This window comes from Trichosurus vulpecula, chromosome 4, assembly GCF_011100635.1.
Source record: "Trichosurus vulpecula isolate mTriVul1 chromosome 4, mTriVul1.pri, whole genome shotgun sequence".
Taxonomy (NCBI): Eukaryota; Metazoa; Chordata; class Mammalia; order Diprotodontia; family Phalangeridae; genus Trichosurus; species Trichosurus vulpecula.
The window spans coordinates 215,039,141-215,063,572 of record NC_050576.1 but is presented as its reverse complement, the minus strand read 5'-3'; the positions used below and the strand labels follow the sequence as shown (position 1 = coordinate 215,063,572).

General features: G+C 46.8%; 1 protein-coding gene across 5 annotated transcripts; it reads left to right on the top strand.

Moving 5' to 3' along the window:
* Positions 1-611: 611 nt before the first annotated feature.
* On the top strand, positions 612-23,933 carry GCGR (glucagon receptor). Of its 5 annotated transcripts, none has more exons than XM_036754170.1 (16): positions 612-991; positions 11,233-11,299; positions 11,468-11,614; positions 11,728-11,830; positions 12,419-12,526; positions 12,649-12,770; positions 12,856-12,962; positions 14,015-14,171; positions 15,663-15,822; positions 15,984-16,044; positions 16,812-16,881; positions 19,751-19,839; positions 20,825-20,963; positions 21,143-21,184; positions 21,768-21,902; positions 23,315-23,933. In XM_036754170.1, the coding sequence occupies exons 3-16, from the start codon at positions 11,567-11,569 to the stop codon at positions 23,450-23,452; spliced, it is 1,479 nt and encodes a 492-aa protein (XP_036610065.1). In that variant the 5' UTR covers positions 612-991; positions 11,233-11,299; positions 11,468-11,566; the 3' UTR covers positions 23,453-23,933. The 5 variants fall into 5 exon arrangements, with proteins under 5 accessions (XP_036610065.1, XP_036610062.1, XP_036610064.1 ...); XM_036754171.1 differs by having other exon boundaries at positions 613-991; positions 21,768-21,885; positions 23,315-23,408; XM_036754167.1 differs by having other exon boundaries at positions 21,768-23,933.
* The last annotated feature ends 499 nt before the right edge of the window (positions 23,934-24,432 follow it).

Here is a 24,432-nt window from a genome sequence, read left to right as displayed (position 1 = left end):
TGCTATGATCATGAGACCTTTGGTCACCTGAAGTCGAATGCAGTATAGAGAGGGTTAAAAAGACACAGAGCTGGAGGGGGGAGGAAGTGGGTAAGGGAGGGAGAGAGCCTTTAAGACAAATTTTACCTCTTTCCTAATTGGACTTGGGGCTAGCCCGGCACTCTGGGCACGGCTCCCCCAAGCCAGGAAAGGGCTCCTTTTCCCACGTATCCAGAGGCTTATGCCCACCCACTAGCCATTCTGTCCCCCTCACCATCATCCATCAGGGTCCAAGCTGGACTCTAGTCCCACCTCTGCTTCTCTCCCACCCCCACCCCATTCGTTCTCCATCACCTCTGTTTGCGCTCTGGTGTGGTCAGCAGGGGTTCATAATTACTCCTCGTCATTCATTAGCGGTGGCTGGTGATTAGTAAGGGGTCAGCTTCTTCCAGAATTTCAAACAACAAATCAGGCCGGACTCCCTGGGAAGAGCTAATGATCAGAGAACAGGGGTAGGAAGATGGCCCCGGAGGGGGGTGATTGAATGAATGATTAATAATCACCCAAACATATCATTCCTTCTCCCCAGGCGCCCTCGCACCCACATTTCCATCACCGGCTCTGGTTAGGGGAAGAACTAAAGTGTTTGCTCGCTGAGACTCGGGGGATCTGGCAGCAGAGGGTCTGGAACTGGGGTCTCGGACTTCAGGAGACGCCAGGCGGGTGACGCTATCCGGGTGGAGTAGGGGGGAGGCGGCCCCTGGGGACGTCTCCTCCTCTTCCTCCCCCTTCTTCTGCAGCCACCGCCACCACTGCAGCCACCGGTTGTCGCGGTCTAGAAAGTTTGTGCTGAGCTCCAGGGAGTCGGGAGCAGGGATCTCGAAGCCCGATCTCGAGGTTAGGTGGCCAGGGAAGCTGAGATCCGGTCCCAGCCCTAAGACTACGGGAGAGAAGACCAGGCGCAAGACTCTCGGGAGCCGGGAGGCTCGTGGTGAACACCTGCCGGCAGCTGGTAGGGTGAGCCAGGGAGAGGTGCAAAGAGGGGGCGGCCGCTCAGCCAAGGTGGGGAGGCAGAAAAAGGGGTGAAGGGGAAGACAGGAGAGGAGCAGAAAAGAAGGGAGAGAGAGAAGGGACTCTAGGAGCCGGTGGAAGGAGGTAGAGAAGACAGGAGAAGGAATAGACATGGAAAGGGAGAGAAGGACAGAGAAGGGAGATGATGATAAAGAAGGAAGAGAAGTGAGAAGGAAGGGAGATGAAGCTAGGGAAGAGAAAGGGAAAGAGGAAGGAAGGGAGTGGTAGCTGTGGGCAGAGGAGAGAAGAAGAGACATGGAGATTAAGGTGGAGAGCGGAGCAGTAAAAGAGGTTACTGCGGCCGTGGAGGGGTCTGCTAGTGAGATTATGTCTGCCCACACGGGTCTACCAGTCAATATTTTTCCATTCCAACCATTTTCTTCTTAGGTTGTCTCTCCCCCAGAGTCTCAGGAGTATTCAGGCTGACCTCTCCAACCAGATCCATACTACATTTTTTAATTAGCTCCAGCCCCCAAACCACCCCTGGGGATGATGGTACCCTCTAACCCTTGCCAAGGCTGGGGGAGATAATGCTGTTAGCTTTCTGGGAATCCGCCGGGCTTCTCCAAGAGCCTCGGCTCCTCTCTGTCCCTTGCTTTCCTGGGACTTTTTTCTTTTCTCTTACCTAGTTCTTGGACTTTGTTGCCTGATCTGGGGGTCGGGGTGGAGGGAAGTTGGGAGAGGGGAACTGCCAATAGCCACTATTTTCTCCTTCCAGCCAAGACTACACCCTAGTCCCTCACAGTCCCAGTTCTAGGCCTTTGCCCGTTTTTTGCCTGACTCACCCTTATACACATACACATACATGTTTACACACACAGAGACACACACACTCAGAAAACACTATTTTGAAACACCATCTGGCCTTTCCTGCTACGCACACACCATTCACACTCATCCATATACACACACAAAGGTTTTTGCCCTAATAATCTCAGTGAGGAACCTTCCTTTCCTCTGTCCATCCCTAAAGGTGTTGAGGTGGGAGTGAACAGACCCCAATAGTAAATCTCTCCCTTCCCATCATTGGGTAGTAGACTCCACTGGGCCCCCCTCCCATTTCCTGGAGTGGCAGGGGGAAGCTTGGTTAAGGGCAACCACCTCAGTTGCTAGGAGCCAGATGTCATTTCGCCCCCAGGGAAAAAGGTCATTGCCCTCTGCCATCATGGAGCCTTTCCACCACCCTGGGGGAGGAGAAGGCGACATCAAGTCTCTTAGGCAAAATTTTCCTTTCCTTAAGTTGTACTTGACCTCTGACCCTCAGTGCCCAGGTTTCTTCACTCCAGGGGACTAACCAGCCTGAAGCAAACCTCTCTTCTAGAGGGAAGGGAGATGAGCCCAGGGTGGGAGTCATACCCCAGTTCCCTGACTGCCCCAAAGCCCTTATTTGGAACCTTTTGTAGGCTCCAGGAATCTAGTTGTGTCAACACTGCATGAGCCTGTGTTCTAGTGCCCTCAGGGCTATGACCTTCTGCTGCCTGCTGGGTTTCACACAAACAACTTCCCCCTGCCCCCCCCCCCCCCCTCGCCTCCCCCAACACACACACACATATCCCTTGAACTTCATCTTCCCTTCTCGGAGCCCCTGGGAAAGGGCTCTAGGTGCCTACCGTGGGGTGGAAAACTTCTAATGCTTGTTATCTACCTTCCCAGATCCATATTATACTTCTGTCTCCTGTCTCCCACCCCTGCTGTCCTCCACTGTTCCCTCCCTCTAAACCCCCAGTCACCTCGAAGGTCTTGCTGCTGTTCTCAGTCTTCTGGAGCATCCTTCAGGGAAAATCAGTGATGGCCCCTCTGAGCTCTGATACCTTAGTCATCTTAGTTCAACAGGGCCTGAGCACCCGGTGGGAGGCCTGGGCACTGGCCAGCCCAGAGAGACTCTAGGAGCAACCATGCATGAACCTGTTCTGCCAAGCATGGGCACGGGCGTGTGCATGCAACTGTGTGTAGGGGGCATGAGTGTGAAAAGCTGGGCATGTGGCCAATCACACATATGCTTGTGACTGGTGCCTCTTCTGCGCTCAAAATCAGATGGGCATGAAAATGCACTGAATGGATCCTTCCTCTTGCCTTCCTTGGTTTTTTCTCGGCCCAGTCCTTAAAGGCTAATGTTTGGAGGGAACCTGGGGAAGCTAGGTAGCACAGTGGCTAGAGCACTGGGCTGGGAACCAGGAAAATAAATCTTCCTGAGTTCAAATCTGTCCTCAGACACTTACTAGCTGTGTGACCCTGGGCAAGTCACTCGACCTGATTGCCTCAGTTCCTCACCTATAAAATGAGCTGGAGAAGGAAATGGCAAACCACTCCAATACCTCTGCTAATAAAACCTCAAATGGGGTCATGAAGAGTCGGACATGACTGAAACCACTGAAGAACAAAAAGCAATGGCCATTTTTCTCTCCTTCATGCCACCGCATCCTGGCCATCTGGGTTCTTCTCTGCCTGACTCATTCCCATGTACAAACACATGCATACATTCAATCGACAAGCATTTATTAAGCTGCTTTGGCACTCTTAATAAATGGCTAGGGAGACAAGGGCAAAAAGTGAAAAAATTACCTGCTCTCACATTGATTACAAACTATACATACAAAAAAAAAGAGGTAATTTGAGCACCGTCTAGCATTCTTCACTACACATGCCACATACACACACACACACACACACACACACACACACTTTTTTTGTCCTAATAATGCCCTCAATACCTGGCACCTTTCTCTTTTTTTCTGTATTGCCAGTGTGTATCTCTGTATCCTTCTTGTGTACAGCCCACCAAGGACAGCCATGAGTTACCTTCTAACCCTCAAACATACTGAGCCTCCATCCCAAAAGTTAATTTTTATTTGTTCATTCAGCAATTTATTTATTTTATGAGCATTTGTTATCACACTCTCCCACTGCCTCCTCAACTGAATAATTAAAAAACCTCTCATGATAAATGGGCACATTCCAGCAAAACAAATCTCCCCAAATTGACTTTGTCCAAAAATGTGTGTCTTATTCTACATTTTAAGTCCATCGCCTCTCTGGCAGGAGGCGGGTGATGTTTCACCTCTCGTGTCTTATTCTGCATTTTAAGTCCATCGCCTCTCTGGCACTGAACTCATGGTTTATCATTACGTTGATCAGGGTTCTAAGGTCTTTCAAAGTTGGTTTTCTCAAAAGTGTTGTCATCATTGTATAAACGATAGTTTTGCCTATTTCGCCCTGCACCAGTCCATTGAGGTCTATGAAGATTATCTTCCCAAACTGTCCATTTCATAATTTCTCATGACATGAGGGTATTTATTTCATCACATTCATATCCCACAGTTTGTTTAGCCGTTCCCCAATAGGTGACCAAATTAGTTTCCAATTTTGGCTACTGTGAAAAGGTTTGCTTTAAGTATTTTTATACAGGTGGGTCCTTTTTCTCCTTTTTTGATCTCTTTAGGGTATAGACTTAGGGGTGGCATAGTTGGGTCAAGGGGTATACAGTTGAATAACTTTGGAGGTGTAGTTCCAAATTGCTTTCCAGAATGGCTGGACTAGTTCACAGCTCCAACGGTATATGAATGGATAGCCCTTCCAACATTTGTTTGTCATTATCCTCTTTTGTCATCTTTGCAAATCTTAGGGACAGGAGGTGGAAACTCAGAGTTGCCTTGGCTTTCATATCTCTAATTATTAGTGGCTTGGAACATTTTTAATGTGGTATTAGTAACTTGGATTTGTTGTTTTGAAAACAGCCCATATCTTTTGGCCGTTTATCTATTGGGGAAGGGCTCTTAGTCTTATAAGTTTGAATCAATTCCTTATAGATCTTGGTCCAAAACGTTTAGCTGAGATTCGTGTCTCAAAATTATCCCGGGGGGTAGTTTACCTACAGAAGAAGGAATTCACTACTTTGGCAAGGAATACAGAAAGGGAACTAAGCCTTTGTCTTTAGAGTGACTAGGAAAAGGGGGAACTAAGGTGGGAAAATGATATTCCTGAAAATTTGACCAATCAGAACACAGTGGCCTTGGAGTTATTGGCATGGTGCTGCCTCATTGGTTCCAGTGTGGTCAGTGTTGGCCAATGGGATTAGTTGCCACTATGATGATAATCTTGCCACATTTTTTCAGACCAAACAGAAATCTCATTATTCAACTTTCTCACCCTTGTGGCCATTCAGAAAATCAACCAGTAGCAGAATGAATGAGGCATGAGTGACTTCTGAATGAACTTGGCCAAGTCATTTAACTGTACCTCAGTTTCCTCATCTGGAAAATGCCGGGGCTGGATTCAGCGGCCTCTAAAGTCCCCGTCTAGTTTTAAATCAATAACCTTATGATCCAAGCATCCTGAACCAGATTCCTCTTTCCAGCTATGTTTCTTCCTCCTATTCACCCCACTCCCATTCACCTCAGGTTAAGTGTATCTAGAGAACCTTGCCAGGGCCTGGCATGAGTTTGGGACTGGTGCTGCCAAGACTTTGACATCAGGTTCCTTGGAATCTGAGAAGGTGAGTTTTTGTGCCAGGCTGGATGGGCCAGAACCATGCCTTTGCCATGCTCCCCCTTCCGCCTGGGGGCTTCTCTGACTTCAATGCCAAGAAGCTCAGCCGGAACCACATATGTCCTGCTAAAGAAGAGGGAACCTCTCCTCCTGGCACTTGCGATTGGCTGGCATGTTCCTCTGCCAGATATACTGGCAGCCTTGGCATGGTACCTGCAGGCCTTAGTAAGGAGGGATGTGACCCAAGGAGGTGTGGCCACGATAGTGTTTTCTGTGATTTCAGGCCATCTGGTCCAGACTCGCTTCCCTTCCCTGGTTAGGGGTTAGACAGCGAGGCCGAAGTGGGCACCTGAAATGTCTATCCCTCTTCTCCATACTTTAAGCTTCTGGCCCTAATCATACTACCTAACTTGTGATGCTCTGGAGATGTCTTGGCCTGGGCAGCCCAAGGCTGTACTGTGTATTAGTAGCAGAGGAAAGACCAGAACCGAGGCTTCCTGATTCCAAATCCCATGCTCTTTAAGCTCAACCCCTCTCCCTAAGCATTTTTCTCCCTCTTTCTGCCCCAAACTGAAATAATTGAGGCTTGAATTGCTATCTGTGGAGGGCTGAGGCTGACACCTTTCTTCCTTTCCCTACTTCCCAACATGCCTACACACCACCCCCCTAAGATCCATCTCAAAATGAGAACTCCAGAGACCAGCCTGGTCCTCCCTGTTCTGCCCAGCTACCCAAGCCAGGGCTGGTCTCATGACTAGAAGCTCTGTGGTACCAGGAACCACTCTGACTTAGGAACTTTGCCCCAGGGCTGTCCACAAGGCTCCGTGCTTCTCCCCAGCAAGCTAGAAAGAGCCTTCTCTTCCTTCATTCCCCTTCCTTGTCTTTCTATCTCTCTCTGGGTCTTTCTAGCACTGGGCCCGGGATGTCTAGCCAGGCTTCTTTCCAGCTGTTGTCCCCAGCCTCATATTCCCACTCCTCTCCCTCTACTCTCTGTCCTACTCTCAGCTCCCCTTTCTCTTTGCCTAGCTTACTCGATCCATCCAACCCAAGTTCTACCTTCACCTACTTGGCCCTGTTTGCCCTAGGTTGGCGGAGAATACAATAGGAGAAAAAAGATCAAATAGAATGAGTAGGTAATATGGGATGCAGGCTAAGGACCTTAGCCAAATGGCCCTGCCTCTTCTGCCCAATAACCAATACCCCACCCTTCCCATGCCAAGAGCTCTGAGGCAGATCCCTAATGCCCAGGCCTTTGCACAGTTAGAGATTGGGCTTAGAGCTTTGGTGGAATAGGTGGTGAGGGCACTAGTCTAATTATAAGAACCCAGCTCCGTAACAACCTGAGCATCACCACAGCTACGTGCACTGGAGAATTCCCATAGGGGCATTCCTTTGAAGTGGGTATTCCCAATCCAGGGGACTGAGAGGACCAGGACAATCTGTTTCCAATCCCTTATTGAGTCTAGTTTACAGAATCCCAATAAAGCCAGGCACATATTGGCCTGAGAAGCCAGAGCAGATGGAGCTGTTTGATCAGATATCAGGAGATTAGGTACCCGCTGGTCCTCTCTCTGCCCACCTGCCAGCTTGGTCCTACCCTCTCCAGAGCCTAGGGGATTCAAACAGGGGTCTGAGTAGGTAAATGGACATTGAGGACAAATTAGATGGAAGAACCAGAGTCTGGTGACCTCGTTGCTTCTATATGCCTGTCCCCCAACTGTGACTTGCTCTTTCATCTTCTTTCTCTGTCCCTAGGGACCTCATCTCAGCCCTACTTTCCCCACTGCCCTCAACTTCCTATTCCATCTGGGAGTGTTCTTAATAACCTTCCCCCATCAGCCTTCTGCATTCTCTATGGAAATTTCTTTGGGGTTTAGGACTGAGACTAAGGATGCTTGGGTCCTGTTTCTCACTCAGCCCCATTAGCTGGGTCTATTCCACAGGAGCAGGGTTCCCAGGGAAGTGAGAGGTCCCTGGCGCTGGAGGGTTCATGACTATAAAGGATCATAGACTTAGAGCAAGACTAATTATTCCCCTTCCATGGTTGTTGTGGATAGAATGAGATAACATTTGCAAAGCACTTTGCAACCCTAATAAACACTAGCTGTTATTGTCATTTTAATACATTTTAATAGTAAATATTTTAAAGATTAAAATTAATTAAAATTTTTGAAAAATTTCATTAATGTTTATTGATGGACTGATTGATCATTTTACAGACAAGGAAGTGATTAAATCACTCCCCATCAGTAGTGAGTGTCAGAACAAAGATTTTAATCCAGGTCACGTATGTTCAAATGCAGAGTCCTTTTCCCTGTGCCACATTGCTTCTGCTAAAAAACAGCATGGCATCGAATCTAGCTGGCACAGCACCTCCCAGGGTAGCTGTTGACAATTATGGTTCAGATGCACTGGCATCCCAGAGACATTGTCTTCTGGGGGAGGGAAGAAGGCTGGTGGGGTGTAGGTTGGGCCAGTCCCAGACCAGAGGTTAGTTGGACTTTCATCTTTGCCAAGTTCAACTTGGGAACAACTTCACAGCCTTTGGCTAAACACAGGACTCACCTGTCCTGCAGAGAAAAAGAGCCTTGCTTCATTTCCCTCTTTTTCCTGCTGCTTTGCCTTCTCTCTTCCCTTATGGGAGGGAGAATATTTGGACCTCTATGCTGTCCTGATAGCTCTAGCATTCATGTCCTGCCCTGTGGGTCCTCTCCTTGTTAGCAAAGCACTTTAGGGCATGATGAGTTGGAGAGAGGGGGTCCCTGTACTTAGAATACAGTAGTGTGTGTGTACACATGCGTGTGTATGAGTGTGCATGAGTGTGTGAGGGTGCATGTACACACATTGGGGATTCGGGTTGTTGCTCAGTCATTTTCAATTATGTCTGACTCTTCATGACCCCATTTGGGGTTTTCTTGGCAAAGATACTGGAGTGGTTTACCATTTCCTTCTCCAGTTCATTTTACAGATGAAGAAACTGGGGCAAACAGAATTAAGTGACTTGCCCAGAGTCACACAGCTAGGAAGTATCTGAGGCTAGATTTGAACTCAGGTCTTCCTGACTCCAGGCCTAGTGCTCTATCCATCCAGCCATCTAGTTGCCTGTGCTGGAGATACATAGAACCAATAGCCCTAGTCCTGTTCTCACACTGACTTGGTTGTCCATATCCCTTCTACAGCGAAAAAGTACAGTTTTGGAGTTCCCCTGCTCCTAACTGGGAGATCCCAGCACAATGTCTAGCTTCCACCTGGGCAGTGAGTGGAAAAGTGGCTGTCCAGCTGCAAGTGATCAGGCCCTGGAAGACAGCTGGGACTCTGTGATCAATGAATTGCCCTCCCTGGGAGGTCTCCTACAGCTGCTTGCTAGTGGGGGTCACAGTCATCTAGCCGAGATGATTTCCCAAGGGCTAAAAATAGGTAGGGAAGGAACAGGGAGAGGGAAGTTTTCAGTCGGGCACCCAGACCCTGGCATCACCCCAAGGGACAGGAACAAGGAGGGAAAAGTGTCCTGGTGCCCTCTGTGGCTTCAAAGAGGAGATTGGAAGGGAGAAGGGATCCCGTATCTGTGTCTGGGGCATCAGAGGAGAGGCTATTTCTGCTGTTGTCCTAGACGAGGCAAGGGGGGCGGGGCGGAGGCAGCATACTCCTTGCAGAACAACAGAGGGGCCCTTGATAAGGAAATCGGGAGTATGGCTGATACCTCCTCCTCATTGTGAGTCCCTGCCATAGCAGAGGAGACCAGCCTGAGAGGCATTTAGCAGAGGGGCAGCTTTCCCTGGAGGTGTGTGTGGAGAAGATGGGAGGGAAGGCTGGTGACAGTTTCTGAAGCGTTCCTCCCCACAGGCAAGAGGAAGTCAGAGCCTGAGGAGGGCATTCAGAACTATGTTTCAGCCTAGGGGGTGGGGGGTAAGGGGAAACTGAACTGAATGGACTCATTGTTAGTTAAAAGACAAATCCCAAGGCCTGAACCAGCTGTAGAGGAATTAACTGGTTTTTTGAGGTGGGGATTTGTGTTTTGCTTGGCAGATCCCAAAGAGTGTAGGTGACCCACAAGTACTGACACCTAGTGAATGAGCCAGGCATTGGAGGATGATAGGGCAAGCTCAGTAACTCCCCACTGGTCACCCAGACCTATGGACAGGCAGAAACCTCAACCCTAGCCCTGCACTGAGTTGCTGGGAAGGGCGGAAGAGAGTATCCTTACAATCATTTAGATTTATAATCCCCCATTTACAGACAGAGAAACTGAGGCACAGAACATGAAGGAACTTACATCCCTAGGGAGATACTGAAGGCAGGAAGAGAGACCTGGGAAAGACAGAAGTTCCAGTGGCTTGGCCTCTCCCCCTCCACTATAACAATAGTGGCCCCTTCCATGTAGAAAGCATTTTTAATTTGTCATTGCTTTTTCCATTCGTTCCTCAGAGTAACCCTGCTAGACAGGTAGGAAAGGTGCTATTATTCTCCTTTATGGATGAAAAGGACTAGAGAGGGCAAGTTTAGGCTCTGCCTTAAAGCAGGGATTCTTATTTTTTTTGGAGGGAGGAAAGCAAGGTAATTGGGGTTAAGTGACTTGCCCAAGGTCACACAGCTAGTAAGTGTCAAGTGTCACATTTGAACTCAGGTCCTCCTGACTCCAGGGCCCGTGCTCTACTCACTGCACCACCTAACTAGCTGCCCCTAGACTGTCTTAAAGCAGGGATTCTTAACCTTGTTTGTATCACAGACGTCTGGGGAAGCCTACAGACCGTTCTCGGAATACTGTTTTCAAATGCATAAAATAAAATACATAGGATCATGATGGAAGCCAGTTATATTGAAATATGATTATCAAAATATTTCTAAAAATCCAACTTGTGATATATCTAGCAGCAGCCTGATATAACTACAGGAATTTTGAAGTAGCGGTGAACATAAGTGATATTTTGGGAGCTGCAACGGCCATAATTTGATATGAAAAGACCTGTGATTTCTATTGATGACAAAGTTGCAGATACTGCTAATACTAACTGTGGTTTGTTGCTCACATTTATCATGGGAAAATTGCTTAATTTCAGTTAGAGGTAAATGAGAATAAAAGTACATTTTCCCCCTAACTAAGTTCACAGACTCCTTGAAATCTACTCACAGACTAGGTAATCTGCAGACCCCAGGTTATACAAAATGGTGAAGAACAGGGTGAGCGGAACCAAGAGAACGTTGTATACGGTAACAGCAATACTGTTTTAAGGATGTCTTGAGTGACTAAGTCATTATGACTATTATAAACAGACAGATTAAAAATAAAGGACGACTGAAAAAAAATGCTATCTGCATCCAGAGAAAGAACTGATAAACAGAAGTACGTATAGAATAATTTTACATATATATATATACTTTTGTCTAATGGGTCATCTCTAAGATGGGGCCGGGGGAGAGATAAAAAAAGAAATTTACATGGTAACATATTTAAAAGGAATAGCAAGTTGTACATAATAACTTTGCAGTTTTATGTGCAATCATCTTTTTTATTATACTATGTTATAGAAATGCTTGTTTTATTCTATAAATTAAAAAATAAATAAATTTTTAAAATAGAAAAGAATCCCTGAAAGATCAGGGCATACACAGCTTAGCCAATGGTGAAGCAGGAACAAGATAGGTCTCCTGACTCTGAACCTGTAATTTTTTTTCATTTTAATTCAATTTCATTTCCAGGTCCTTACATATACCTCTCAATAGTCTCTCAATCTGCAGTCTGAGTTCTTTCCCTTTCTATCCGGAGGTGAGTAATATGTTTCATCATGAGTTCACTGGAATTGTAGATGGCCGCTGTGTTGTCAGTCAGAGTTCCAAAGTGTTTCAGAGTTGTTTGTCTTTACAATATTTTTGTTATTGTATAAACTTTTTGTTAAAAACCTGTGACCTTTCCCCTAAAGCCTGTTTCCTCTAGTCCCCAACAGGAGCCTAAATACCCTTGGGGAATTTCAGTGGATAGTGGCCACAAGACCTCGGACCCCCATCCAGATGTGGGGGACAGCTGTCCAGAGGCATGCTTCTCACTCATGTCTCGCTGCTACTGCTACTGATCTCCTGTCAGGTGAGCCCTGCCCCTATTCCCTCTTCTTGCATACCCCGGGTCCTTCTCTTGACCTGCTGTTCCTAGCTTGGGTTCCTTTACCATTCATCTCTCCCTCTGTTCCTACCCCTCAGCTGCAAGCTCCTTCTGCCCAGGTGATGGATTTCCTCTTTGAAAAATGGAAAAGCTACAGCGATGAGTGTCATTACAACCTGAGCCTACTGCCCCCTCCCACGGGTGAGGCACCCCTGCTCCAGGGCCACTTCTCCAGCATGACCCCAGGCCTTCCCTGATTCTCAAACTTTCTGCCTTGCCAGCCCCTTCAGGAAGCTGCTTGGCAAGGCAGAATATATTTTTATATATATATATATATATATATATATATATATATATATATATATATATATATATATATATATATATATATATATATACATATATATATATATTTATATATATATACTCACCTGACATGAGTGAGAAGCATATATATATATAATATATATATATATTTATATTTATATATATAAATATATATATTTATAAATATATATTGGGGATAGGTATAAAATCCCCAGTAATACTGTGAGAAATTGAAGAAAGAAAGAAAGGCCCACACCTTCTCCATACCCACCTTCTTCATCCAGGCTCCCAGTCTTAGAGGAAAGAAGTTTTGGGGGCTGTGGGGTCAGGGCTGGGCCATGTCTCAGATGAAGAAGGTTAGCAGCCTCAAATCAGGGCACTCGGATGGAGTAAGAATAAAGGAGGTGCAGGGCCAGAGCCCCCCCTTTCTCCTCCTCTTTCTCTGCCCTGCCCCACAAGCAGAGCTGGTCTGTAACAGGACCTTTGACAAATACTCCTGCTGGCCGGACACCCTCCCCAACACAACAGCCAACATCTCCTGCCCTTGGTACCTGCCTTGGCATCATAAAGGTAAACTTTAGGAACTGAGGGAGGGACAAGGGGTTTGAGGGGCTGAAGGGGCATGGGCATGTTGGGTGAAAGGTGTCACTTGAGAGGGGCCTTAACCAATGCCAGCGTGCCCTGCCTTCTAGTGCAGCACCGATTCGTCTTCAAGAAATGTGGACCTGATGGGCAATGGGTCAAGGGCCCCCAAGGCCAGGCCTGGCGCAATGCCTCTCAGTGCCAGATGGACATCAATGAGATCTGGTCACAGGTCAGTGGGGAGCCTTGGCTGGGGAAGGTGATCAGCTGGAAGTGCCCAGCTGAGACAGGTTCTCAGTGATACTCTTACTTTCCAGAATAAGTCTGCTCAGATGTACAACAGTTTCCAGGTGATGTACACTGTAGGCTACTCGATGTCCCTAGCGGCCCTGCTTCTTGCCCTCCTCATCCTGCTGGGCTTCAGGTAATGGGGAAAGAGGGTGTAGGAACATGGGTGGGGTGGGCAAGGCTTCTCAAGGTCCTTACAGGAAAGGGCATGAGAGCCTGGGAAATCCCAGGAGGCTGTGGGAACTATACCACATAAATGGCAGCTTCAGGTTTACGAAACACTTTACATATTTTATTGAAAGCTCCCAAAAAACATTAGGAATATTGCTAATGATACTACTATCATGCCTCATGTACAGATGGAGAAACTGAGGCACAGAGTGTTATGTGACTTGCCTCTCTCTATGAGGTCTCAGGAGCTAAAGAAAGCTTCCAGGGAGTAGTCTTGGGGTGTCCAGTTGTCATAGAAGTTCTAGGGGTGGGGAGATAGAGACAATGGGAAGATTGGGATGGGGGGAATGCCAACAGTATCAGGGAGAACCAGGCTTCTGAGGTTCAAACCTGTACCTGGGTTCAAATCTTGTACTTCTTCTTTTACTTTTTCTTCTTATTATTACTTCTACTTATTACTCATGTGACCTCAAGTTGGTCACTCTCTGGGCCTCTCTGGGTCTGTTTTCTTGCCTGTAAATTTAGGGACTTAAATGACCACTAAGATCCTTTCCAGCTCTAACTATGACTCTATGGGAGTTTGCTGCTGTTGTTCAGTCACTTTGGAGCTGCATCACACTCTCTGTGACCCCATTTGGGCTTTCCTTAGCAGAGATACTGGAGTGGTTTGCCATTTCCTTCTCCAGCTCATTTTACAGATGAGAAAACTGAGGCAAACAGAGTTAAGTGACTCACCCAGAGTCACACAGCTAGTAAATATCTGAGATCCGATTTGAACCCAGGAATCTTCCTGACTCCCAGGCTGACACTCTATTGCGCCACCCAGCTGTCCTTTGTGGGAGTTATAGGGTAGGAAAGCCAATGGAGGAGTTTCTGCATTTGGGGGCACATTTGTGAGGACAGAGTGAAGAGTAAGGAAGCTGAAGCAGATATTAGGAGGGGTGGGCAAGGAGAGTGGCTGGGCATCTAGTTTGAAAGGGTGGGTAGGGTTCTCTCACTCCTGTTCTTCCCCCACAGCAAGCTGCATTGTACCCGTAACTACATACACATGAACCTGTTTGTCTCCTTCATTCTCAAGGCCAGCTCTGTGCTGGTCATTGATGCCCTGCTCAAGACTCGATACAGCCAGAAGATCGGAGATGACCTCAGTGTGAGCATCTGGCTCAGTGATGAGGTCAGTGTCTCTGGCCCAGCCCCACCTAGCCTAGCCTAGATCAGCCCATGCCAGCCTTTCTCTCCCTTGCTTCTTCGGACCACTCCTGTTCAGTCTCCTTTGGTGGATTATGATCTGTGTCATGCTTCCTACTTGTGAATGTGCCCTGAGGCTCTGTCCTGGACCCTTCTCTTTCCCCTCTATTCTCTTTCCCTTGGTGACTTCATCAGCTCCTCCGGGTTCATTTATCATCTCTACGCAGATGACTCCCAGATCTAATTACCAGTCCTAGTCTCTTTTGTGGGATTCCAATCCTGTGTCACCAACAGCCTATTAGACATCTCCAATCAGATGTTCTGGAGATGTCTCTCAACATGTCTAAAACAGAACTCATTATCCTTTCCCCAAACCCATCCCTCTTCGGAGCTTCCCTGTTATAAACAAAGGCACAGTCATCCTTCCATTCACCCAGGTTTGCGCTAGGTTTGCATCTAGATGTCATGCTCCGCAGTTCTCACCCTACACAGCCAATCACTTGCCGAATGTCATCATTTCTTTCTCCACAACGTCTCCCAAATAGACCCCCGACCTCTTCTTGTTCACACGTGTCACTCCATCTCTCATTTGCCTCTGCATTGCCTATTCCTCATACCTGGAATGTTCCTCCTTCTCTTGGAATCCTGAGTTTCCTGTAAGATTCAGCTGAAGCACCTACTTCTGCATGAGACCTTCCAGCTGCTAGTGCCTTGTCTTCCAAGGTTACCTTGGATCTGCTTTATATGTTTCAAATATATGTATACACACACATATATCACACTTACACACATACACACACATAGAGTGGGGAGAGTGAGAGAGAAAGAAACAGAGAGAAAGAGAGAGAGAGAGGAGGGAGAGAAAGAGGGAGGGAGAGAAAAAGAGAGAGAGTACATGTTGTCTTATTCATTAGACTATAAGCACCATGAAGGCAGGGACTATTTCAATTTTGCCTAGTACCTAACCCATAGTAGTTGCTTAGTAAGTTATTTTTTGATTTCCCCCAAGCCCTTCTCCTCTCCTCTGGTCAGCCTAACCACAGAATTCCTTCAATCCAAATATAACTATTCAATCAGAAAACATTTATTAAGCACCTGCTGTAAGCCAAAATGCCGTATTAGATGCTGGGGATGCAAATGAAACAGTCCCTGCTCTCATCCATTAGGATTGCTTTCTTTCGTTGGCCCCTGCCACAAATCAGGAATCCCTGCCTTTAGAATCTCTTCCTTCTGCCCCTTCACACGAGGAGCTACAGCTCTGGGATCAACTTGACCCTTTGGGTTCCCCACCTCCCCACAAGCCCCAATTTCCTCTTTTGCCCCTAGCATTGCTACACCAACTTCCACCACCACCTTTCTTCTCTGAGACCTGCCCCTAGTCTGGTCCCCAAGTGAGGGGACCCACCCAGGAAACTCCAGCCCAGAGGGTGGTATGGGGTATCCATGGAGCCCACTCCCATGTCAGTATGTGTGCCAGGCGATGGCAGGGTGCCGAGTGGCCACGGTGTTCATGCAGTACGGGATCATGGCCAATTACTGTTGGCTGCTGGTGGAAGGTGTCTACCTGTACAACCTGCTGGTGCTGGCTGTCTTCTCAGAGAAGAGTTACTTCAACTTCTACCTGGGCATTGGCTGGGGTGAGCAAGCCGGGGGTAACTGGAGGGAGGTGGCTAGAAAATGGGCTGTATGGCAAGGGGCTGGGAGTGGGGGCTGGGAGATTGTGGTGAGGATTCTGCGGTGGTTGAGCCCTGGCTCCCCCGGGGGGTGCCAAATCTTATCTTAACAACTATTTCCACAGGGGCCCCCATCCTCTTTGTCATCCCCTGGGTTGTGGTGAAATTTTTCTATGAGAATATCCAGTAAGTACCAGAAACAAATGGGGGATAGAGGTGGAGAGCAGAGGGAGAGGGACTACAGGGCTTCTGGGAGATAGAGGGTAGGGGAAGGTTATATCCTGGAATGGTGAGGGGTAAAGGTAAGTTCAGGAGACATATGTCTCCAGAGGGGGACCCCCCCCCCACCATGATGTCTGCCTTGGGAGGCCTCTTGGGTAGGGTCCCAGGGCTTTTTACCTATAGGATGGAATCCCTCCACCACTCCAATTTCTAGACTTCTTTTCTTTACCTAGTTGCCTCTGGGTATATGCCTTTGTGTTTTTTGTGTTTGTATAGTATCTGGGTACTATAACTCTTAATGTTAAAGTGTAGTGGGTGTCTCTGGCAGTGAAAGTGTCTATGTGTGAATCTTGAGCTTATGTGCATGTGACTATGAGTATATTTGTGATTAAGTATGTGACCGTGTCTGTGTTGGTGTCTCATTGGTCACCCAACAGACAGTGTTGTCTGTTTAGTCCCCAAAAGGGATTGGTTTCTGAATGCATGTATAACACCTGGTACTTACTTTCTCCTTTAACCCTGCCCTCCAGCTGTGTGCTTCTTAGACTGTCTGCCCATAAGGACGTGTGTCCCTGGGTCCGGTGGCTGTGGGAGGGGGGAAATGTGTTATGACTGGTTATTGATTCATCCCGTGGAATGAATTTGATCCATGTTTAATCGTTGCTGGTTGAAGAGGGACAGGGCCTGGAATAGACATATGTCACCCCACAGACACTTATCCCTTTTCTCAGGTGCTGGACCAGCAATGAGAACATGGGTTTCTGGTGGATCCTCCGAATCCCTGTCTTCCTAGCTATCCTGGTGAGTAATAGCATCCTCCAACCACCAAACCCTCCAATGGATTCTCTGCTTCTCCTCCATCACTTTTGCTAGTTGGCCAATCAATGGCATGGTCAATCATTTGGCTAGCCAGTCAGTTGGCCAGCTAGACAGTTGGCTAGTTGGTCACCCAATCATAAGATCATAGAATGTTAGAGCTAGATGAAAATTCGTAGATCATCTAGTCTAAGCTCCTGAAATATTGATGAGAAAACTGGAGCTGAGAGAGGCAATCGCATCAGACCTATTCCCAACTTCCCTATTTCCATCGATGATGCCATCAGCCATCAAGGCTTGGCACTGCAGAGTAATATTTTACTGTTCTCTTCTTCCTCTTCCCTCCTTATATACAATCATTCAGTCCTATCAATTCTTCCTTCAAGATGTCTTTCAAGTCTGTCCCTTTCTCTCTGTTTCTACTGTCATGACTTTGTCCCATTCCTGGACTACTAAAATGAATACTGTCCTGACTGACCTTCTCACCATTAGCCTCTCATCTCCACTCCATCCTTACCCAATCTCAAATTCATTTGACAGTTATATTTGCATATCACATCCCCGATTAAGACCATACTTGCACTAGCTCCCCATTACTTACAGATTAGAGTTCCATTTCCTCGTGTTCATTCTTCACAATCTTTTTTTCATGCTATTCCCCGACCTTATACTTCCCCTTATGCTATCCCTGTTCAAATCTTCCTTATCCTTAAGGTCCTATTTCTATATAAAGCCCTTTATGACTACCCCATTCCCAATTGGTCTTGTCAACACTCACCATCTGAATCATATGCATGTTGTCTCTGAATCACATACTGTCTTTGACAGTCAGTCAGTTGGTTGGCCAAGCAGTCATTTGGCCCGGTAATTATTAAGCTGATTGTTTGGTCATGTTGTCAGATGGTTATCCATTTAGTTGATCAGTAGGTTAACTTATCAGTCAATTGTTTGATCAGCTGGTCAGTTGGTCAGTCGAGTTGGTCAGCAAGTCAGCTAGTTAGTCCAACAATTGGTTGACCAGGCAGCCAACCAAGTGTTTGGCAATGTAGTTCATTGGTTGGTTGACATGTCAGTCAGCTGATTAGCTGAAGCTCAAATATAAGCTATAAAGAAGCCCCTACTAACTTATACATACAAACAGCGCCCCCCTTTTAGTTCCTCACATTTCACCATTCCAGTTGTATACTTTAAAGAGATCCATCATACACTTTCTATTGATTTAACCTCTTTATTCCTTGTTAGCAACAACCCATGTGTCTGGCTGATCAGTTGGCTCTTGGTTCAGGAGCAGTCAGCTGGCCAAAGACAGCTGACTATCTGGTTTACCTCTCACACCCCATGTCCAACTTATTGCCAAGACTTGTTGATTTTACCTTTGCAAAGTGTCTTGACTATACCCTGTTCTCTCCTCTGGCACGGCCCACCATTCTAGTGCAGACCCTTATCACCTCATGTCTGGACTATTACAGTAGTCTCTGGTAGGTCTGCCTGCCTCAAGCCTCTCCCCACTCCAATCCATCCTCCATGCAGCCACCAAAGTGACTTTCCTAAAGTTCAGGTCCAACCATGTCACTCCCTACTCAATAAACTCCAGTGGCTCCCTCTTGCCTCCAGGATCAAATACAGAATTTTTTGTTTGGCATTCAAAGCTTTTCATAACTTGCTCCTCCACACACACATATATACCTTTCCAACCTTCTTAGGCCTTACCCCCCTACAAATACTTTTTGATCCAGGGACACTGGTTTCCTGGCTTTTACATGGACAAAAATCTCCATCTCTTGGCTCCAGGCATTTCTCTAGCTGTCCCCCATGCCTGGAACACTCTTTCTTCTCTGCTCTGCCTACCATCCTCCCTAACTTCCCTGAAGTCCCAACTAAAGTCTTTTCTTTTACTAGAAACCTTCCCCAACCCCTCTTAATTCCGGTGTCTTCCTTCTGTTAATTACTGTTAACTTCTGTTAATTATTCCTATTTATCTTGTATATAACTACCTTGTATGTCTAGATTTTACTTCCATCTTTTAAAGGACAGAACATGTGTAAAGGCATGCATGTAAACAAGTGCATTAACCCTTGCCCTGATGGATTCGAAGATACAAACACTAAGTTTCACACATGATCGATTAAATGTTGGCATTCATAAATATGTATCATGACAAGTACATATCTTCTTAAAATAGATGCCCACCAGCATCATGGTAAAGGATGCTAAGTTAATATTTACATTACTTAAAAATGCCTTGCCGCTAATGTTGGATGAGGCCCTTTCTGATCATTTTTTCAAAGCTATATTCAACCTTTTTGCCCCTAGTCTTGTGGTTTCTTTGCTAAATTCTTCAAGAATTACCACCCAGGCCCAGGTGAGGGAGAATTACCTATCCAATTCTCCCTTCTTATGCTTATGCTGGTTTGATAGAGTGGAAATCTGTTCTGATTAAGGTAGTATATAGAGAGGGGAGTTTCACAAGACACAGGCTAACCAACAAGTTAGAGAACTGTGATTATTTACAGTTTCCAGGGGAAGAGAAGGGAATATGCATTTATATAGAGTCCCTAACTATAATAAGCGCTTCTTACAAATATAATCTCATTTTATGCTCACAACAACCCTGCAAGGTAAGTAAGGAAAATGAGGCAATCAGAATTAAATGACTTGCCTGGGGTCACACAGCTACTAAGTGTTTGAGACCAAGTCTGGACTCAGGTCTTCCTGACTACTAGACTTAGGGCTCTGTCCACTGGAGCGGATCCACCAGCTGCCCGGTCCAGCTTGCAGAATCCTGAGAGGATCAGAATTGGGAGTGGGCAATAGCCCACTTTCTCCTCTGAGTTTCTACTTCCCTTCTCTACAGATCAACTTCTTCATCTTCATCCGCATCATCCAAATCCTCATCTCTAAACTTCAGGCGCACCAGATGCGATACACGGACTACAAGTTTCGGTGAGTGTGGGCGTATGTGAGTATGTGGAGCTCATTGCTCATTCCTTGTCTTCCACATGGACAAGGAGCTAATGTAGTAGCACTAATAATGATATTGATTAGAATGACGATGGACGATGATGATAACGATGATGATGACAGGTATGGGGAGTAGACTTTTGCTTTCATTGGTTTAGGGAACTCCAGGGTAAGGAAACTCCCTCAATCAATGCAAGTCAACACCTTCTCTGCAATTTATAATCTTAGAGGTGCTGAAGGCAGAGATCAAACATGAAGCAATGTAGCCCATAAAAATGTAATTGGGAAATATTTAACAAAATAAATAAAATTCAGTAAAATGTAGATAATATCAAATTTTAAAACTAAGTCAATCTGTGACCCTTTGGGTTCCTTGTGTATGGATTAATGGGCCCCATTTCTATTTGAGTTGGACACCACTGAGGTGCACTAGGGCACTGAAAAGTTAAGTGATTTGCTCCAGGGTCACACAGCCAGCACATGTGAAAGGTAGAACTTGAACCCAGGTCTTTCTGGAGTGGAGGCAAATTATCTACTATGGGGCCCTACTTCTCAGCCACCACCCCACCACCTTACGCACATTTATGTATCACTTTACAGATTATTCATAGTACTTTCTTCAAAACAATCTTAGGAGGTAGATAGTGGAAGCCTTGTTATTCTCATTTTATAGGTAAGAAAATTGAGTTTCAGAGAGATTTAGGGAGGTGCCCAAGGGTATAGCAGTAAGTGGACACTTATTAATGCCTTAGGAAAGAATTCGATCAACCCCAAGGTGAGGATATTGAGTGGGGGTGGGTGGGTAGCTGCTGGGGAGGTGGCGAGGTCCATATATAGCTTGACCCTTGGGATCCCACTCTCAGAAGAATGCCTTCTAGATCTTTTCTGCCTGCCCTGTTCTACACCACTGTCCACAGGGTGTGTCTGTGGCTATATCCTGGGAGTGACTTCGTATCCCTTCTGGCAGGCTGGCCAAGTCAACGCTGACACTGATCCCTCTTCTGGGCATCCACGAGGTGGTGTTTGCCTTCGTGACAGACGAGCATGCCCAGGGCACCCTACGTTCCGTCAAGCTCTTCTTTGACCTCTTTCTCAGCTCATTCCAGGTGAATATGCCTCTTGCACTCAGAGTCCTAATGTCCCCAAGCATGAGGACTAAGCCCAGTTCAGGACTGATGTTCTATCTTTCCTGTCCCAGGCCTGCTAGAGAATCTATGCTGGTGACAATGGAGGGAGGTGGGTGCTGCTCCCCTGTCCCCTGACTTGGCCCTCTCTTCTACCCTAGGGCATGCTGGTGGCTATACTCTATTGCTTTGTCAACAAGGAGGTAAGTGTGACAGTCTCAATCTGGGGACCCTCCCACTTTCCATGTCCCCCATGTTAAGCCAGGCTAAGTGTCTGTATCCACCCTGATGGGTGAGGATCCAGGGAGAGCCAAAGGAACAAAGCTGAACACCAGCTCTGGCATCTCACCCTGAGTCTGGGTGCCAGCCCTGCTGTTTATTAGCGTAGACCTTTCAAGTTGAAGTAGCTCATAGAAGGCACAGCCCCTGAGAGATGGAAGAGAACTTGTCCCAGGCCCCTTGTGTAGAAGAAGAAATAGAGGCCTAGAGAGGGAAAGAGACTTAATCAGGTGGTAGAGCTGGTTAAAATGGCAGAGCCAGGCCTAGAACACAGGTCTTCTGGTTCCCGTCCAGCTGCCTTTCCAGTGTTCCAACATACAATGGTTTTCACTAAGATCCCAGCTCTGGCTTGTTCTGACTTCACTCTCCCACACCTCCCTCTGCCCACACCAGCTGTGCCCTTCTAAACAAATTCCTATTGCAATGAGTACATATCAATATACATTCTTGTGCCCATATGAGTTCCTGAGTACATATATGTGAGTGTGTCCAATCACTGTCTGGCAGGTTCAGGCAGAGCTGCTGAAAAGCTGGCACCGTTGGCAGCTCGGGAGGGCCCTGGAAGAGGAGCATCGCCACACATGCAGCCACATGAGCACTGGCCGGCCTGGGTCCACCTGCCCTGGTGAGAAGCTCCAGCTGGTAAGCTGTAGCAGCACCAGCAATGGGGCAGGCAGCACTCAGGCAAATGCTCTAACCCAAAGCTCCTACCTTGAGAAGACCGAGGCCAGTCCTAGTGGTCCAGGCACTGAGGGCAAGGCAATCCACTGTTATACCTTCCCTAGGGTGGCAGAGAGCAACTTCTGAGTCTTCTGTGTCAGGAAAGGGCTTCTGGACCCAGACCTAGAACCTAGAGCCTGGAACCTGGAGGCTGGAGCCTCCCTGGTGGTCAGGAGAAAGAGAATACTGCCATCCAAAACCTAGAAAGCCAAGGTAGCCCAGCTAGAGAGAGGGGACATTACCCAAAGGACTGGGAGGTAACATGGCGCTGTGAAAAGACCACTCAGTTCAGGTTCTGTCTCTGTGGTTAACTAGTTGTGTGACCTTAGGCAAATATTTTACCTACTCTGAATTTTATTTTCCACATTTGTAAATGGACTAAGTGCTTTCCAAGGTTCCCTTCAGCTCTAACATCTTATAAATCTAGAATCTACTAGAATTTGTGGCCCAGAACCTGGAGATCAGTGTCTGAGGCTCAGAGAAAAACCTGGCAGATGGAGTGAGGACTGGTGGGAGAAGGGAAGCAGAGCACGTGCCCTGGTACCTCTCTGCCTAGGTACTAAGCAATGCTATCTGTACTTTCTGTAGTGCTCACTCTTTTCTCTGCAGAAGAGAGCAGACTCATAGAGAATGTGGACCAGCATCTCTCTGTAGAGTCATATCTGTGTAGCCTAAAGGGATGGTGTCATATTTAACCACTCCTATTTCCCCCTTACCCCACTACTGACTTGGTGCCCAGACAGGCTTTTCAGTGTAAATGCTCCTTCTCTATTCTGGGAAGTAATATCAAAGGATCTGTAACTCTCCACATCTTTTTGCTGGCTCCAAGTCCCCAGCCAAAGACAGTACTTCTGGCAAAACACCTCAGTGTTATATTTATCTCTATATCTTTCCTGGGGATGTTTCCTACTTAGTAGCTTCCTCACAACTATATTCCCAATAAGTATACTTTGACTAGCAGATGAGGTGATTAACACGAGAAGACAATATATTAACACAATTAAGGTAATTAACATATAAAGACAATATATTGTCTTTATAAAGACAAAAATAAAGATTTAAAGAAAAGTAAACAGACTTTCCTCATGCCCAGTGAAAAACCTCTGGGCTCATGTGAAAGAACTCAAGGGGATATAGGATTACTGCCTTGGAGTCAGTAATGGTGAAGGGAGAGGTTTGGGAAATTGGAGGTCTCAGCAGTGCAGCCTCTGTCCGGACAGACCTCTTGCCCAAGCAGCTTCATTCCCAGAGTTCTAGCTCCCTGGCAGTTGCCTCTACCCATACTCCTACTCTCCCCAGCTCTTCATGGTTTCTCACGCCTTCTCTTTCTCCAGCTTCATGAGTCTTCTGCTGGTCCCTTCACAAAATGGGGCCTTTCAAGACTATTTTCCAGATTCAACGAACTGACTTGTAAATGTCACCCAGAGGTGTGGCCTCTCATTCTTCATACTATCAAGTTGCTTCCTTTCTGATTCATTCAAGGGACCTCATAATTTGTACCTCATAAAGGGACTGCCCAGGAAGGCCAAATTTTTACGCCTAGATACCACTGGCCTTTTTTTTTTTCTGTGATTAAGTCTGTGAAAGACCAACTCCCTTCTCTGCATTCCTTCCTCCTTCCCTGATGCCATGTCAAACCCTGCCCCAGATCCCAGGAACCATCCAACTGCCTCTGCACAGTTGAGCAGAGAATGTGGACAGTCGTCTGGGGGGAAGGAGATGGCAGATAGACCTTGCATAGTCAAGGAGAAGAAAGCCCTGGATTCTGATGAGCATTTAGGGATCAGAGCCAGGCCCATGGTGGAGGGGGGTTGAGGGAGGGGGAGAGTCAATATGTCATGTATGATGTCTGCGTGTGTTTTTATGCCTGTGTGTTGTCTTCATGTATATGTGCCTGCTTGAATGTGGGTTTGTGTATGCTGCAAAATAAATAACTCCCACAGTTCTTCCTGATCTGTACTTTCCTTGCTTTCCTGGGGGCGAGGGTGGAAGGAGGACAAGGGATGGTGACTCCCTATTTCAGGCTAAAGTCAGACAGGTATCACTATATATTCAGGCTGACAGTGGGGGCCCATGCCAGGCTTCACTCAATAGCCTGGATCAATGGGGAAAAGGAGAAACAACTTCCATGTCAGGGAGGTGGCATCAGCTCCTGCCTCATCAGAGCCCCTTCCTTAATGTTGGAGCTGAGGAACCTAGAAAGAGGAGTATCAAGGACTGAGGAACCTGTAGACCAAAGAGGCTAAATGAGGATGTGGAATGTGTAAAAAATGCCTTCAGGGCCTCAGGGACTTTGCCAGACAGATGCAACAAGTTTTAGGAATATCCAGAGCCTGAAAGAGGAGCTGGGAGGGTCCAGTTTGTGCACCCCTCAATTGCTCCTCCAGAGAAACTGATACCAGGGACTAAGGTTGCTGTTACTGCTGCTTTGGCCACTAAGTGAGTTGCTGGG

Bases quoted from the DNA above. Each gene is read 5' to 3' on its own strand.
- GCGR (XM_036754167.1), top strand. From the start codon at position 11,567: ATGCTTCTCACTCATGTCTCGCTGCTACTGCTACTGATCTCCTGTCAG. The intron at 16,045-16,811 runs GTAAGTACCAGA...CCCTTTTCTCAG, and splicing joins TTTTTCTATGAGAATATCCA to GTGCTGGACCAGCAATGAGA. The intron at 20,964-21,142 runs GTGAATATGCCT...CTTCTACCCTAG, and splicing joins TCTTTCTCAGCTCATTCCAG to GGCATGCTGGTGGCTATACT.